General features: G+C 43.2%; 2 protein-coding genes across 2 annotated transcripts in view; one reads left to right on the top strand and one right to left on the bottom strand.

Moving 5' to 3' along the window:
* The window catches only part of LOC123763567 (uncharacterized), a 243524-nt gene extending 242938 nt beyond the window's left edge, over positions 1-586 (bottom strand). The window contains exon 1 of the mRNA XM_045750725.2: positions 470-586. The gene's annotated coding sequence lies outside the window, so the exon portion shown is untranslated. The remainder of the gene's footprint in view (positions 1-469) is intronic.
* A 9284-nt stretch (positions 587-9870) lies between these two features.
* Positions 9871-18505, top strand: LOC123763565 (caspase Dronc). Its single transcript, XM_045750722.2, has 2 exons — positions 9871-9997; positions 15453-18505. The coding sequence occupies exon 2, from the start codon at positions 15645-15647 to the stop codon at positions 17478-17480; it is 1836 nt and encodes a 611-aa protein (XP_045606678.1). The 5' UTR covers positions 9871-9997; positions 15453-15644; the 3' UTR covers positions 17481-18505.
* The last annotated feature ends 52 nt before the right edge of the window (positions 18506-18557 follow it).

The following is an 18557-nucleotide window of genomic DNA, read 5'->3' as shown; positions in this document are numbered from 1 at the left end:
TCCCATACTGAGCCAGCCTTTGTGAGGCCCCTCACGCGGCCTCACACTTAGCCTGGTGGGTAACAAGCCTCATGCTGTGAGACAGCAAGTGTCATGAGTGACTCATGGCTGGCCACCACAGCACCGCCTTCCTCGTTATTGCCTCATCGCCCCTCCTCTCACCCTCCACCACAGTCATACACTTCTCTTTCTCTCTCTCTCTCTCTCTGGTGAGCAATTCTCACCCTGCGGCAGACTTACCACCCTACTCATCACACTCACTGCCTCAAGTTTCCATCACAACAAACAAAAACAATCAAAGTTTTGGAGTACTAACTACCCCTTCACCGTTAGATTCCACAGATTTGCTCTTTTTTCTAACATGTTCTGGCAACTGTCTTTCAGTATGAATTTATGGTCGATAAGGTGTCTAGAAATCACAATACATTAATCTTGAAAGGTATAATATTTCTAGAGGAGGGAAACGTACCTAACTTATAGGGAGCGTGAAGTACAACCTTCCACGGACACTCACACACCTGCACTGACTGTTTACACCCGTGGCGGTGGCCAGTTGACATTGTTGCCACCACTTGCACATTCTCTCTCCCTTCTAATTCTGCAAAATTATATCAGGAATTTAGTCCATTAACTTCTTAAAACAAAGTAAAGAGCTAGGTAATCGTATGATTAATAAATAAATAATATTATTCATAGAATAGGGCATACGAAAAATCATTTATCAGTCAAATTTAGCAAAATTGACGTCTGAGTATTTGAAAATCCCCCGCTGAAACTCCCACTAGCGAATTTGGTATCATTGCGCTCGAGCCACACGTCACGTTCGTACGCTCAAAGAGTATTGTTGTACTCCAGCCTCGGTTTTTCTGTTCATACTTCGAATTGTAAACGTTTACCAAGGAATATTTACATCGAATGATGTATTCAGGTTTCGGTGCATATACTATGCACTGCTGGCCTTTCTAATCATTCAGATATTGACTGATATAAAGCTCAACGCTATAAGCTAATATATGTTTACCAAATGGTGATGCCGTCGCGTATATTACATTAACCTACTATTATATTTCTTTGACAGTTTAGCAGCAGAGCATTAGTTTATGATATGCTAAGCTTGGTTACGTTGATTGTAAGTTAAGGCAGTTAAAACAAATTCCATACAGAATTGGGCATGTATCTATATATAGCAATTCCTATAAACAAACAAAATGATGCATATAAGCTAATTTATGTCGGACACAAAGATTATTATGTATTAACATGACGATATGGTGTATGCAAATAGGCGCCTCATCTAACACAGTGTGAAGGTGTAGCGTGTGTGTATCACCCATGTTTGGTTGATGTGTGTGGGAGGAGACGAGGGAGGTGTACTCTTTATTATACTCCGTTTTCTTATCATATTTATATTTAAATCTACGTATTGAATCGCCGTAACAACAACGTCCTTATCTAATCCACACCACTTATTTACAATCCTTCACTTTGCCTTGTAATGTGGGTTTGTGTTTAACCTCTTTAACTGGTCGGTGGAGAGAAAGTAATTTTTTTGATGATCCACTTGTGGCTGGACACTTTTTTTTTTACCCAATCCAATTAATTTTCCAAGTGTTATATAGTCATACTGGCTTAGTACTGTCTCCTCATAATTACCTTACATTGGGCTCAAACCTGGTGCTGCGTTTAGTCCTGTATTATTTGCTATGTGCTACCCATATATATATATATATATATATATATATATATATATATATATATATATATATATATATATATATATATATATATATATATATATATATATATATATATATATATATATATATATATATATATATATATATATATATATATATATATATATATATATTGATCCATTGTTGAAAGAGATAATAAAAACCAGTCGAGCTGGCTGTTGTATAGACAATATTAAGACCAATGTTTTCTGTTATGCTAATTATACTCTAACCGACCAAAGGTGCCATGGAAACATTGATAGAAATATGTGAAAGGTGTAATGTAGTTTATAGCTTAATGTGCAGATGTGCAGATTAATGTTATAGCTTAATCTCCTGCAAAATGTGCAGTAGTTGCCTTTAACTCACAGGATTAGTTTCACACTTAACCCAAACTAAACTTACTAGGCAGAAAGCTTCCTTTAAAGTACAACTTAAGAATGAGTGATGTATATAATGGTATGGTGGGTATGCGGGACAAAATAAAACAAGTTGTCTGCAGAGAAAGCTGGGAGATACCCAGCTGGATATCTGTAGTTGTGACGGAACTATATTGTCACAAATGGATTACTGACAGCAATTTTGAGTCTTAGTGAAGTCAGATATACGTTGCATCAACTGTACATCGGGAGTGATTCTGATGCAGGATAGCCCTAGAAGCTGTTGATGTAGAATCCTGAGGGTGTGCAATTTTTTATGTAACACGTGGAATGAGTGATGTATTAGTTTATATTAGTTCGTTGAATTGGCTCATCATCCTTCTTTTGTGGTGTAAAACGTGACAATATCGGTCTCGTCGCTCGATGGTAAAAAACACTTTATTTTTCCAAAATATATATATCAGTTTTCAAATTGTAATCTAAATATTGCTCACTTTATACAAAAAAATGTAAAGGTTGATTTAGAGTGATGTTCACCTGATAGTTCAGCCGTTATTGTAGTGATTTGTACAAGATATTATGAACAAAGGTTATGATTCTGAATTTGACAACTGTAATGACTTTAATTACATATAAATGTAGCTTCTAAATTTATATCGAAATCTTGAGTATACACTTTATAATTACAGATATTAAATGTTATGTTACAAAGGGGTACCACCTCTGGTGGTGCAATTGTAGGGACCCATAGCCTCGGAGAAGAGAATTTAGAGTATTCAGAGGAAAACGTCGTTTGACTCTAAATACGTATGAGTATTCGCTTTTCCTATCACCCCCTTTTTATTATATTTTGTACACTTTATTATGTTTTTTAGGGAAATTTTGGAAAATTAACACAACTATAATTCTACAAATATTTATGAAGTCTTTAAATTTGAATTTGAATTATATGCACGCGCCTAGAGTTGCGTTGGCTTCTATCCCCTGTCCTACAAGTCAGTTTTAAGTTTCAAGAGTGTTTTAATGCGATGTCTCCATTTTCTCTCTTTTTCTTAACGCGACTTAAAATTAGACACCTAGTCTACACGTCTGAAAATTAAAGATGTGTGTTTATTAATTATGCAGCCTATCATATCTTGTTAATTTTCCTGGGAGTCACTTTTTCCATGCTATTCTCTCTACGATTTTTCAGATTTTCTGGTAACTCCTTTTATTAGTCTTCCTCTGTCTCGCGCTCTTCATCTGTTCCAAGTCGTATGGTTTGGCGCTTTCCTTTGATAATTCTCTCCCTCCCTCACGTTCTTCATCTGTCTACACCATACATTGCCATTACCTTTTATACAAATAAATTACAGTGATCATTGCTTTCATTAGTATTTCATGTTTGATATTCTAAATATTCATATAGGTCGGGGGTTTGCTCTCTCCCCCCCGACGGTCCAAGTGGATGAAATTCCCACGATAGAGGTATACAAGGGGTGACATACACGTCACAAATAAGCAGCATACGCACATCTCCTGTGCCAGGTAAGTATGACGGGCTCACCAAAGCCTTGCTTTTGCAGTCCGTATTCGTACTGAAAATTAGGATCAAACCAGCATTTGCCCTTTTGCGCTACGCGAGGTTTCTGGCCACATCGAGCTGGCCTTTGGACACCTGTATTTTCATCTGACAAATGAAAGTCCCAACTCCCCACCTGACAATGTTCTCGGGGCAGACGTTACAATGACGGTCCACATGTATAAAGTCAATCTGGCCCATTGCCGTAGTTAAATCACTTCGGCGCCTTGTCGCTAATGCTGCTACCAGAATAGTCACCCAGGAAGCGGAAGACACGTTGAAAGCATAACAGCTCGGTTTAGTATTTCTCAGGAGTGTGAAGGGCAGCTCCAGCATACACTGCCAACATCACATACGAAAAAGCATTCATAAAAATTGGATTTAAGAAATTCCTCCATCTCAGTCAAAATATAATATGGAATCTGGTTGAAATACGTCCATTTATCCATGTTTTACATGCACTCCGCTCCTTTATACATGTCATATATACTTATTTACTGCTAAGTACCCGAGAGTTAAGCAACTGTTGACTTACTTAACTGTGTCGCTTGGGATAGTGCACTCGTTGGAACTGGGAGGACCTCGATAAACTTGACAGGCTTTCTGTTCACGACAATGGAAAATCATTCAAGCTCGCACTGTAATTTGTGCTACCCACTCCCCCATTATATATGCCTGAGACAGGCATCTTCACCATTGTAATCAATGCTATCAACTTATATTATGGTTGTTATGTTGACCGTAAATTTTACTACAATGTACCTATTAATAATCCTCAAATTATGCTACAATATGCCTATTGATAATTCTCAAATTTTCTTACAATGTACCTATTATTTTTTTCAAATTTTCCTACAATGTATCTTAATATTCTTCATATTGGGCACATCCGATCCCACGATCGTCGTCGCCCTTAAATCAACACAACATTCTTCATATTTTACTACAAATTACCTACTTAAAATTATCTGTTAGATTAAGGACCTGCCCGAAACGCTATGCGTGTTAGTGGCTTTGCAAGAATGTAAAAACTTCAATGTTATGTACTCTGATAAATCCAATGTACCTTCTTGCATATACTGTATATATATATGCTTTGCCCGAAACGCTATGCGTACTAGTGGCTTTAGGTATTGTATGTACTACCTCTATCTTTAAATCTAACAGAATGTTTGTACTGTAACGCTGCAACTATGTACGTACTGTTCCTAAATAAATTATTATTATTATTATTAAATAAATAAATTCACTTGTAATCATCGAGACGACACGAACATTAAAAAAGTTTAGTTAATGCTTAAAATCTTTTTAAAGAAAATGGTTTATATTATGAATTTAAAGAAAATGTTAAGGACTGACTATACAAATCTATATAAAGGCGTTTTCATTTTTTGTAATTTACCATCAGCAATTTTCTACACATTTTCATTAGTCAAGAAGACCTTTTTGGTTTAATAAGTATTTAATAATCTACCAGGAGCTTGTACAGCATAATCAATAATATAAAAATATGTATCATGCTCGAGAAATAGTTTCTCTATGTAGAGAAACTTTTGTAGAAAACATAGAGCCCCTAAATATATTGATATATTCTTGTAGTAATAATAATTCGTTTTGTCTGGGGACAGGGAGCCTGTTGAACAGATAAAGAACACTCTTCAGGATGTAGAACAAATCCTTATGGACAGATGAGACGAAGATTAACCTGTACCAGTGGTGGGAGATGGAAAAGTGTGGAGAAAGAGAGGAACTACTCATGCTGTAAAGCTTACCACCTCATCTACGAAGCATGGTGGAGGTTCTATAGTGCCTTACACTTGTCTATATTTTTTATTTATAACTACAAAAGTTCGTACATTCCTGTACAGCCACTGGCACGCATAGCGTTTCGGGCAGGCCCTTAATCCTATGTTCCCCGGAATTCGATCCGCCAAATAGTTAAACAACCAGGTATTCATTTAACTGTTGGGTAAACAGGCTACAGTTAAGGATAGACGCCCATCAAATCCTTCCCGGCCAGGATACGAACCCAGGACAAAGCGCTCGCGAAATACCAGGCGAATGTCTTAACCACTACACCACAAGGACTTAGCTTATTGATGATGTTACTGCCGACGGCAGCACCAGGATGATTTCTGAAGTGCATTGACCCTTCTCAGATCCTACCAAGTACCCCAAGACATTGCCATGTTTCCTTTCACCTAATGCCTCGGGTTATTTAGCATTTAATAGGTATTCGGGAGATTAGTACCTTATGTGGGGTTATTACTACCAAGACTACCACAGTGTGTGGACGACTACCACAGTGTGTGGACGACTACCACAGTGTGTGGACGACTACCACAGCGTGTGGACGACTACCACAGCGTGTGGACGTGTGGAGAGTTACACTAACCTCACTCCCCGAGTGGTACATTTACTAAGCCAGTAAGTAGAGCAAGACCGCGCCTGAGTCGCTGGTAAGGCTATACAGCTCTCCGGTCCGCCCGACCACAATAACGCTACCAAACATGAAGTAAAGATAACCTCAGTTATCAGGACAACAAAAAATTTGAGAACGTGCAGTAAATCACGTCATTAGGAGTGACATGGTGAGGAAAACACCACACGGAGGATTTCAAACTGAAACATTTGATGCAACTGTAATAGGTCCTGTAGCCTAGTAGTGTCCTTTCCCTTTCTTTTAATGGGCAATATTTAGGCTCATTTCTTTTCAATTAGCTACCCGAGGCTATTGGGTAGCTAATTGTAGTGTGTCAAAACCTAGTTTGGAAATGATAAGATATTCCCATCGCGGTGGAGGGTTAGCCATACAGGGTGATGTAATCAGTAGCCCGAGCTTGCAAACTTTGAATGTAGTATGAGGATATCCTGTAGAACACCAGAGAAGATAGAGTAATTACAAGGACCTAGACACCTTGTAATATAGCAAGGTCTGGTGGTGTGTAATGACTGGATACTCCATAATGTAGGGTGTGAGAGGTTACGACAGAGTTCTTGGTCACGGAGTTGACACATCGGGGTGCGTAATGTTGGGACATTCGTCCCTTGTAGCCACCTGCTACAGGTAACGGTAGCCACTTGCTACAGGTAACGGTAGCCACCTGCTACAGGTAACGGTAGCCACCTGCCACAGGTAACGGTAGCCACTTGCTACAGGTAACGGTAGCCACCTGCTACAGGTAACGGTAGTCACCTGCCACAGATAACGGTAGCCACCTGCCACAGGTAACGGTAGCCACCTGCCACAGATAACGGTAGCCACACGCCACAGATAACGGTAGCCACCTGCCACAGATAACGGTAGCCACCTGCCACAGGTAACGGTAAGTAACAGTACAATAAAAGTCGTCATGCCCGGAAGTCTTCATAGCGCCGTGTGTGTGTCACAGAATATTCACAGATAATTGTAGGCTAATCTGATATTGACGATTACCATATCACTGCCTGGGAGGACATTTTGGGCTTCCCCAAAAATAAACTCCTACTATCATGGGATAATACTGTACCACCAGTAGGGGGTAATTACCACCATCTGGGGTGGGGGGGTAATGATTTAAAGCTCGTTGGGTAATATTAAATGGGTTTAAGCTCTGTTTCTCAGAGTGAATCACCGGTGTTCCTGGGCTCTTATCAACTGCCTTATCGCAGGTGATAGTGCGCTCACTCTGATCCATGCACTCAACGGGGCTTAACTCAGGGCCAAGTTATATAACTGAAAGACTTGTATTACACCCGTTTTAACTGATGTTGATTAGGCACCTCCTGGTGCCTGGAGTGACGTCACATGACAGTGTAGGGTGTCAACGCTTCGCCCTGTGCCCTCACACACCACTCCCTCACCTCACACACCACTCCCTCACCTCACACACCACTCCCTCACCTCACACACCACTCCCTTACCTCACACACCACTCCCTCACCTCACACACTACTCCCTCACCTCACGCACCACTCCCTCACCTCACACACCACTCCCTCACCTCACACACCACTCCCTCACCTCACGCACCACTCCCTCACCTCGCACACCACTCCCTCACCTCACGCACCACTCCCTCACCTCACACACCACTCCCTCACCTCACACACCACTCCCTCACCTCACGCACCACTCCCTCACCTCACACACCACTCCCTCACCTCACACACCACTCCCTCATCTCACACACCACTCCCTCACCTCACACACCACTCCCTCACCTCACACACCACTCCCTTACCTCACACACCACTCCCTCACCTCACACACTACTCCCTCACCTCACGCACCACTCCCTCACCTCACGCACCACTCCCTCACCTCACACACTACTCCCTCACCTCACGCACCACTCCCTCACCTCACACACCACTCCCTCACCTCACACACCACTCCCTCACCTCACACACCACTCCCTATACCAAGCCCAGGGCCTAAAAAAACACCAAGGTCATTTAACATCAAGTCCTGAAAACCGCAAGGAATATGTGCACCGTGAGGCGAATCCCCCTTCCAGGTGTATATGCACTGAGAGTTTACTTCAGTCCTGAACAATGTTAAGGAATTAGATATTTGCTGGTTGCACAGTAAGCTATTACGTTGGCCTTAAAACATCCTTCACAGGTTGATGGGCAGGAAGTCCAACACAAAAGCAGTCCTGTACACTTTAAAGAATGTGGCCAAAAAAAAAAAAAGAGTTCGTGATGCGGGCGATGAGTCTTCGAAGACTTCGTGTTGCAGGCAATGAGTCTTCGAAGACTTCGTGTTCCAGGCGATGAGTCTTCGAAGACTTCGTGTTGCAGGCGATGAGTCTTCGAAGACTTCGTGTTCCAGGAGATGAGTCTTCGAAGACTTCGTGTTCCAGGCGATGAGTCTTCGAAGACTTCGTGTTCCAGGTGATGAGTCTTCGGAGACTTCGTGTTGCAGGCGATGAGTCTTCGGAGACTTCGTGTTGCAGGCAATGAGTCTTCGAAGACTTCGTGTTCCAGGCGATGAGTCTTCAAAGACTTCGTGTTCCAGGCGATGAGTCTTCGAAGACTTCGTGTTCCAGGCGATGAGTCTTCGGAGACTTCGTGTTGCAGGCGATGAGTCTTCGGAGACTTCGTGTTGCAGGTGATGAGTCTTCGGAGACTTCGTGTTGCAGGCGATGAGTCTTCGGAGACTTCGTGTTGCAGGCGATGAGTCTTCGGAGACTTCGTGTTGCAGGCGATGAGTCTTCGGAGACTTCGTGTTGCAGGCGATGAGTCTTTGGAGACTTCGTGTTCCAGGTGATGAGTCTTCAGAGACTTCGTGTTGCAGGCGATGAGTCTTCGGAGACTTCGTGTTGCAGGCGATGAGTCTTCGAAGACTTCGTGTTCCAGGCGATGAGTCTTCGAAGACTTCGTGTTCCAGGCGATGAGTCTTCGAAGACTTCGTGTTGCTCGTCAGCCAGGCGTACCACAGCCAGGCGTACCACAGCCAGGCGTACCACAGCCAGGCGTACCACAGCCCTCACCTCTGAGCCAATACCCTCAGTGTTGACCAGGTGTAAAGCTCCACACGCTGGGGCTCAACTACTAACCTGATAACGGTAATTATTAATTCGTTTTGTCAGGGACAGGAAGCCTGTGTAATATATATATGTTTTAGGCTTGCATCAAGGCCCCCCGAGGTGACCTTGATATAATATACAAATTGTATCAAGGTTGCGTACAGGTTTCTGCTGACCCTGACAGCTGGGCGGACAGCGCTTCGGATTCGTAGTCCTGAGGTTCCGGGTTCGATCCCCGGTGGAGGCAGAGACAAATGGGCAAAATGTTTCTTTCACCCTGTTACCTAACAGTAAATAGGTACCTGGGAGTTAGACAGCTGCTACGGGCTGCTTCCTAAGGGAGGGGGGGGGGTGTAACAAAAGAGGCCTGGTCGAGGACCGGGCCGCGGGGACACTAAGTCCCGAAATCATCTCAAGATAACCCTTCCTAGGATGCAACCGCACAGCAGTTGCCTAACTCCCGGGTACCTTTTAATTGCTAGGTGAACAACGACATCAGGTGAAATGAAACGTGCCCAACCATTTGTCTCCCGCCCGGGGATCGAACCCGGAATCCCCCGGCTGTGATTCGAGAATGTAGCCAAGTGTACTCGGGGTAGTACAGCAGGTGGCTGGCTACACGTGTTACATCGTACAGGGCGCATTACGAAACACAGATAGACGTACTGATAAAGAGAAATGTCCGGGCGCAGTGGCGGGCAGCATTCAGTAGAGGCTAGGCTTCAGGATAACCTGTCCGCACTACCTCCTAGCCCTGGGCGCCTGGGGCCACCACCTCCCTGTTATTACATCTACCGACGCTGGACAGTGAGTTCTTGAACACTGTGGACGATCAAATATGTCTATATAGCTCAAGTGTTGTGTGTAACTGTGACGAGAGGCTTACAACGGTGCTTTAATAGCGCTACGATACCCGCATGCGTCCAGGTACCCGCCGCATGCGTAGAGGTATGTGGGCGACATGCCACATACTCCCGCTCTCTCACACCGACTCACCGGTTCAGCACCATGATGATATAGACTTTCAGGGACCTTTCCATGGGGTGAGGGAAGGTTGTCGTGTTAAGAGTGGGCCGCGACAAGTAACTTTATTTTGTTGTAAAGTTTGACGTTATGATCTTACACGACGGTCGGTCTTGATTAGTGCTACCCGGTGGTCGTTACTGGCCAGTGCTACCTGGTGGTCGTTACTGGCTAGTGTTACCTGGTGGTCGTTACTGGCTAGTGTTACCTGGTGGTCGTTACTGGCTAGTGTTACCTGGTGGTCGTTAGTGACCAGTGCTACCTGGTGGTCGTTACTGGCCAGTGCTACCCGGTGGTCGTTACTGGCCAGTGCTACCTGGTGGTCGTTACTGGCTAGTGTTACCTGGTGGTCGTTAGTGACCAGTGCTACCTGGTGGTCGTTACTGGCCAGTGCTACCTGGTGGTCGTTACTGGCTAGTGTTACCTGGTGGTCGTTACTGGCTAGTGTTACCTGGTGGTCGTTAGTGACCAGTGCTACCTGGTGGTCGTTACTGGCCAGTGCTACCTGGTGGTCGTCAGTGACCAGTGCTACCTGGTGGTCGTTACTGGCTAGTGTTACCTGGTGGTCGTTACTGGCCAGTGTTACCTGGTGGTCGTTACTGGCTAGTGTTACCTGGTGGTCGTTACTGGCCAGTGTTACCTGGTGGTCGTTACTGGCCAGTGTTACCTGGTGGTCGTTACTGGCCAGTGTTACCTGGTGGTCGTTAGTGACCAGTGCTACCTGGTGGTCGTTACTGGCCAGTGTTACCTGGTGGTCGTTACTGGCCAGTGTTACCTGGTGGTCGTTACTGGCCAGTGCTACCTGGTAGTCGTTACTGGCCAGTGTTACCTGGTGGTCGTTACTGGCTAGTGTTACCTGGTGGTCGTTACTGGCCAGTGTTACCTGGTGGTCGTTAGTGACCAGTGCTACCTGGTAGTCGTTACTGGCCAGTGTTACCTGGTGGTCGTTACTGGCCAGTGTTACCTGGTGGTCGTTACTGGCCAACAGTACCCAGCGGTCGAATGCATTTGCCAAATCAAAGAAAATGGGGGACTAATTATTCAAATAATACTGATATACTGTTTCGTTTACTACTATTTCATCTCCTTCAACTACTGCTACTGCCACTACTATTACTACGGAAACAGTAATCTAGTAAATCTAGTAGCTAGTAAAGCTACTAGCAGGGAGATGAGAGTGGGTGGCGACATTGGGAGCCTAAGCCCCAAGTCGCTACATTTAGTACAACCTAAACACCAGCCTGTGAAGGCGTGAATAAGACCTCCCCGGTCTTTGGGTTCAGGCTTATCAACCGTGGAAGGATCGCTATAAGACCTTACAAGCAGTAGGTATACTGAACATGGTCTACATCTACTGTAAACTGGGTGTACACTTCTCTGTGTACATAGCCGTGATGTGATTCCATGTGTCCGCCCAGCCACTGTCCTAGCTAGCTAAGCCGCCCCACGCCACCCATCTTTCTGTGTGGTGGGGGTGTAGTGGGTGATGTGTGGTGTGGGGTGATGTGTGGTGTGGGGTGTAGTGGGTGTAACTTCTTGTAATGGTGGAGCGAGCTGGGGGGTTTGAATGGGTTTAGCGGTGTGTGGAACACAAGAGTTATTTGTATCACTTTCAGAGTTAGATACAACCCCTACACACTGGGATAAACCACTAGAACACCACTCTCTATAAAACACGCGCCAAATACCACACTATGTAGCCATAAACCCCACTTTACCCCACTGACGACAGGACGCTATACAAACCTCGCCCGCCACCCAGTGTGCACTAGCGTCTCTTCGTAACCACCGACACCTGTTCGTACCTCAACGGTTCCAACAATATTTTGCAGCAATACTTTCTAATTATTCTATTACTATTCATTACACGAATAATCTGCTATTTTCCTATAGTGTTGCAACCATTTACGTAATTTTTTTAACAAATTTCCAATTAATGTTAATTATCTAAATATTATTATTGTTTTGTAATAATTATTTTTTACCTGAGGGCCACTATCTCTCTAGTGGCTTCGACGAGGACAGGAAGCCGGTGGGTTGTCAAAGGTACCACCCCCATTTGTCCTGATGATTTTATCTATTTGGATCTTTCGTTAAAAAGAGAAGAAAAGAAATTGGCATTTACGACTACGGCGGGTAGGCGGTTCCGTGGGTTTAGGGTTTATAACCCTGTGGGTGAAAAAGCAGTTCCTGTTTTCTGTTATATCGCCTTCTACTGTGTTATCTCTTATCTCGGCAACCTTGCCTGGTGCTGTACTCTGCACATAAGATATGCGTATTTAATTGCCGTGTGATGAAATCTTAATTAGTAACTGTGAACCACTTAATTGATAGTTGTATTTCGTGCTAGAGAGTAGTGAGGAAGCCATTCATAATACTACATGTAAGTGATAAGTGTGGGAGCAGCTGCGAGAAGCCTAATGGTTACTATACACAGACAAATCACACTATCGTCAAATATCAATGAGAAAATCCACAGGAGATTTTAGAGCGCACATTTGGGAACACCAAGCGCATAGGTTCGAACCCTCATCCCAGCTCCTGTGAATTTTCTCTTCATAATGGTTGCTATCTTTCTCATCATGACCTGGCGAGACTCGCCAGAGGAAAGCCTCATCCAGGGAAGGTCTTCCTGCTGTGTCTGTTGCTCCATCATCCTTGTTATCATGCTAGTTGTTGAGGAAGTCAACTAGAGCTATGCGGTGACTGGAACCCGCGACAGAGACTCCCAGCCGCTGACGCCAGCCACAAACTACCGGTATCAGGTTCCAGTCATCTCGGAACTCCAGTAGACTTTCTCTTTTTTTATTTTCTATTTCATTGATATTACATCACATTAGTGTGATTTCTCTGTGTATGCTAGTTATTCTTACCCATTATGCTGTCAATACCATCCCATGATACTTGTATGTAAGTCCGTGCCACATGGGGATACTATCCCTTGATGTAGGACCATGCGGGGCAACTTTACCATAGGTAAAGTTACGCCTACGACCGTCCGAGGTCACAGGAGACAAAGTGGCCATGATATGAAAACTTATTTAAACTCTCAGTGGCCACAAAACCCTCTATGGAGGGCTAGGTGACGCAGCATGGACGCTTTCTGCATCACCTAGCCACCACCCATTATCCTGACGTAGCCTATTCATGGATTATCTGATGATTTTGTAATTATTTGTGATAACAAAAGGGTCTCTGACTAAAAGTGTTGAGAGACAATAAGAACTATAATGACTGTGAGTAGAAGCAGATTAACTATAGTCTTTTCGAACAATGCATCGTATTTTGACGTGAAATTCCTCAACATAAAATATGATGTACCATAAATCCAACCCATCCTCCTTAAATGACAATACTTTTTATAAATATGTGGTTGATCATAGCAATATGTAGTAAAGGAGCCAGAGTAAACAACTTTTTGCACTATGCTTTTTAAAAGTCTCCCCAAACAATAAAAATAAAATTAAAAGAAATATTCATAGGCCTAGTATAGCACATTTTTTAGCAATCCTATCAAATATAGGATACATAGGACTATATAATATATATATATATATATATATATATATATATATATATATATATATATATATATATAAATATTAATTATATTAGACCTTAGATAGCATGTGTTAGGCCTAGGATTGCGAGGAGGGGTAAGGTTAGGTTTTATTTTTATATTGCAGTTAAAAAAAAGTTTCTGGTTTGTCCAAATTCAATAAAACAAAAGTCAACTTTCTGGTGCACCATCTCAACATATTGGTACTTTCCACCACACTGTTACTATAAGTACTTTCATTTTAGGAGGATGGGCTGATTTTTTTTCTGTATTACTTTGTTAGGAAAAAATTGGCTTAGAATTGCTATTTTCTCGTTGTATTAACCCCCCCCCCGCACTCAAAATCATCACAACTCTATTTGTTTATGCAGTTTTACAGTAATATCTTTAACAAACTTTAATCGTTCAAAAATAATCCTATATTTTTGTATACAGTATAATATATATATATATATATATATATATATATATATATATATATATATATATATATATATATATATATATATATATATATATATATATATGTACACCGAGAGGCATACAGTTATCTCGATGTATATACAGTATACCGAGAAGGAAGGAAACTATCAGGAGAAAGCACCTACCAATTATGACTATATAGCAATGGGAAGGGGGTCAGGATAAAGATTTGGGATGGGACGGGGGGGGGGGAGGAGTTGTTTACATTAGCCCTGGACTATTTTCAGTGCAAAAATAAACTTGCTGGTTGGTCAGTAGGCAGGTGTTCCGGACCTAACAACCCTGGGGCAGGTGATAGGCCTACACTGACCCGTGGCAGTGGTGTGGCTCTCGCGTGGGTGATAACGATAACCTCGCCAGCAGCCCGATAAGATAACCAGGACCAGAATTTGCGTGTCCAAAAATACCTATGGTTGTGTGACCTTGCGGTAACTTGCCGGGCACATGTTCAAACACATACGTGAACACATACACACCAAACTCACACATACATACATACATACATAAACACACGAAGTGTCGTCTTTGATTAGATTGCTTGTAACTTATGTGAGGTGTTCGTCTCCCAAGTATGTGGCCTGGACGACAGGAGGGGGGGGGGATGGTGGTGCCTGTGGGTGATAGAGGGGGGGGGATGGAGGTGCTTGGGGGTGATAGAGGGGGCTGGGAGTTGAGGTGTCTTGTGGGAAGGGGGGGGGGGGAAACTAAGGGGGGGAAGGCGGGTGGAGGTGCTACACTTATCTCTGGTGTAAATATTATAGTGTGTTCAGGTGGGTGTGTGAGGGAAAAACCACAGATGGATAGATTCCCACCCTCACGCAATGTGTGAGTGTGTGAACGTGAGTGAGAGAGCGCACGCACCACCCGTTATGGGTATGAGTATGTTCTTGTATTTATTCGAACCATTTTGTATTTCCAGCTTCCACCTGAGTCATCTCGTTCATTCATTGCGTACTTCATTACAAAAAAAGAAACAGCTGAAAATACAACTGCATTAACTTTTACCATTAAAACTTAGTCAATACAGTTCTCTTCTATTTTTGAAGTCGCTAAAGAAATGTTTATTTATAAAGAGCTATACATCTGGTGTAGTGAGAGTGGTGTTGAGTCCTGTGAAGGATGTGGTGTTCAGTTATACGGTAATGCACTATACAGTATAGTATCCATTAACTTACGAAGTTCATCTCCTTCTTACAGGTCCGGGAGTGAGGTGTTTCGCATCGAAATAGAGCCTTTTAGCAGTCGAAGCAAAGTTCTAGTCATTGAAGCCCATCAGGTTACGTGCCTATAAGCTCAGCAAGTTCAGTGCCTCGAAGTCCACTAAGTTCTGCGCCTCGAAGTGGAGCCAGTTCTGCGCTTTGAACCAGCAAGTCCCTCATTTCAAAGACAATGGGCTGGAGAGAGATGTATAACATTATGGTGAATGCATTCAGAACCAAGAAGAAGAAGAAGAGGAAGATAAAGTCCTTGGAAGCCAAAGATGTCATAAGACAACAAGATCAGAACAAAGATAGTCAAGTTACTATGAAACGTGCTATAGATAGGAAAAGTTCCAGAAAAGTTCCTAAAAAAGTTGTTAAAGAAAAGAAAGAGAGTCAAGTTGCTGAAATAGTTGTTGAAGAAAAGAACAGGGAGAGTGTCGCTTCAGATAACGTAACTAGTTATCACGAAGAGAGTCAAGCTCCAGAAAACTTTATAAAGCAACATAAGGAGAGTTCATATCTTGTATCAGGTGAGTGCGTCTTAGGGACTGACACAAGCCCACACAACTCATGTTGTTGTCCCGAGTACGAGGATGAGGTCTTCGAGGATAAAAAAGAACCACGTGAACAGTTTTCCGCGACCACCGAGACATCTGCCGAGGCCTTGTTTGAGGATAATGGCGAGGGGCAAGACTTGCTTCAAGAGTCTGTGGACAAGAATCGACTTCTTTCCCGCGTCGAGCGGAGAAGTCAAAAGAGTGCGTCGATGCCAGACAATATGGACCCATCCCTCTCAAGTGAAACAGTCCGCCCGAGAATCAACACGGAAGTATCTATTTATTTAGATAACGATGAAGTTCCAGACACTCCAGATCACTTTCAGAACGCGAGGAAAGTCCGACATCGAGGTCGTAAGAACAACTCATCACATATTCAGGTGAAATACACCAAGGTGTACGGGGAAGCTGACGGAGCCTACAAGAATGACTCGACTCCCAGGGGCCTCGTGTTCATATGCAACATCTCAAAATTTGAAGATGATATTTATCCTGAACGAAAAGGTTCCGAGAAAGATTACGAGAACCTGATGAACCTCTTCCAGCAGATGGGTTATGGTCACAGCCACCGCCAGAAGACGTACTGTGTCACAGGCTACGTCACAAAACATAAATTCATGCAGAAAATAAAGGCCTTTAGTCAGGAAGAAAAGCACGCAGTCTTGTGTTCCTGTGTTGTCATCATTATGAGCCATGGTTCTGGCCCAAAGAAATTCATCACTTCAGATAATAAGGAGGTGGATCTTATGGAAGTTTACAAGATCTTCGACAACATTAATTGTAGAATACTACTAGGAAAACCAAAGATATTCATTTTGCAGTTTTGTCGGAACACTATACCGGAGTCGTCAAGCACGAGAGACAAGAGACCAATAATCACAGAGACTGAACTCCGGAAAATCATTCACGATGAGGTTCAAAAGGTTTTCCAGACGCAGCAATATACCAGAGAAGAGGACACAATTGTCAGCATCAATCCCAAAAGTCCCGTTTTCCTGAACATCGAGGAAATGAGTAGAAATGCATCAATTTCTTCATTATCCTCTCTCCTAGATCAAAGTTCATTTCAAGTGGCAGAGAGCTCCACACACACACAGGATCCCAGCGATGGCGACTCTTACCAAACAGACACTCGCAACTTGCCAGTCGTCCCGCAAGAGGGCTTCCAAAGATATTCTGATATGTATTCAATATTTTCCACATCGCCAGGGGAACTCTCTCATCGGCACCCTCGTAAGGGCTCACTCCTCATCCAGGCAATATGCCACGTCTTCGCAGAGTTTGCCTACCAGGATGAGATCGACAACCTCGTCAGGAAGGTTTCCACGTACATGACGAAGACGCTACAGAAAGACGATCCTATTACAGTGCCTCGCCAAACATGCGAAAGGACCAATAACGGCCTTGATAAGTACTTCTATTTCAACCCTGAGGAGATACTGTTTTGCAGACACGTTACCATCTAGGGCAGGGAGCGAGCAGCTCCTGGTGGCGTCCACCTCGTCTGCAGCAGCGACGCCCGGTGTAAAACTTGGCGTTCCGTGTTAGACATCTCTTGCACCAAAAGAAGAGCCTTCTTACATGAATACATTTTTAAGACGAGTAATATTGTATAACTGACACGCGTGTCTCTCAAGAGTGTACCACAAATGTCTCAAATGTGTCTCTCACGTATTTATAGAAAATAATGTACTTAAGATCCCAAGAGTTGGGCGAGGGACCTATTAGGTACATGAGGGATCCAAGAGCCATCTGTTTCCTGTCGCAGTGCTTCAGTGTCGGGATGCGAAGGGGTCAAGTTCATGCTGTATGGTGGGCGTTCTTTCTTCTGAGAGCTGGAAGAGGTTTTGAACAGTAATTAGCAAGTATCTTGTAACCTGTAACACAACTTTACCAAATTATGAAATAAATAACTATATATATATATATATATATATATATATATATATATATATATATATATATATATATATATATATATATATATATATATATATATATATGGTGTGAAGAACCAAGAGGGTGGCCAAAATCCCTGGCCTTTACCTAAGTGCTCACTACGGTACACCTGCCACATGTGCCTCAGTGCACACTACGGTACACCTGCCACATGTACCTCAGTGCTCACTCCGGTACACCTGCCACATGTACCTCAGTGCTCACTCCGGTACACCTGCCACATGTACCTCAGTGCTCACTCCGGTACACCTGCCACATGTACCTCAGTGCTCACTCCGGTACACCTGCCACATGTACCTCAGTGCTCACTCCGGTACACCTGCCACATGTACCTCAGTGCTCACTCCGGTACACCTGCCACATGTACCTCAGTGCTCACTCCGGTACACCTGCCACATGTACCTCAGTGCTCACTACGGTTCACCTGATCTCAGTTGTGTTAGTATTCAATATATTTTTCTGAGGATTTTCTTGTTATGAGTTATGTACAGAAATGATATATCTTGACAAAAAATAAAATATAGAACGAAGATGAGTGTTTATTTACACACAGCTGAGCTCTGCTGCTCTATATTGTATTAGGG

The sequence above is a fragment of the Procambarus clarkii genome, chromosome 52 (genome assembly GCF_040958095.1).
Source record: "Procambarus clarkii isolate CNS0578487 chromosome 52, FALCON_Pclarkii_2.0, whole genome shotgun sequence".
In the NCBI taxonomy this organism is placed as follows: Eukaryota; Metazoa; Arthropoda; class Malacostraca; order Decapoda; family Cambaridae; genus Procambarus; species Procambarus clarkii.
The sequence above is the reverse complement of the archived record's forward strand: the minus strand, read 5'-3'. Positions and strand labels throughout refer to the sequence as shown.

What these genes read in the sequence shown, in the direction of transcription:
- LOC123763565 (XM_045750722.2), top strand. Translation starts at nt 15,645, where the DNA reads ATGGGCTGGAGAGAGATGTATAACATTATGGTGAATGCATTCAGAACC.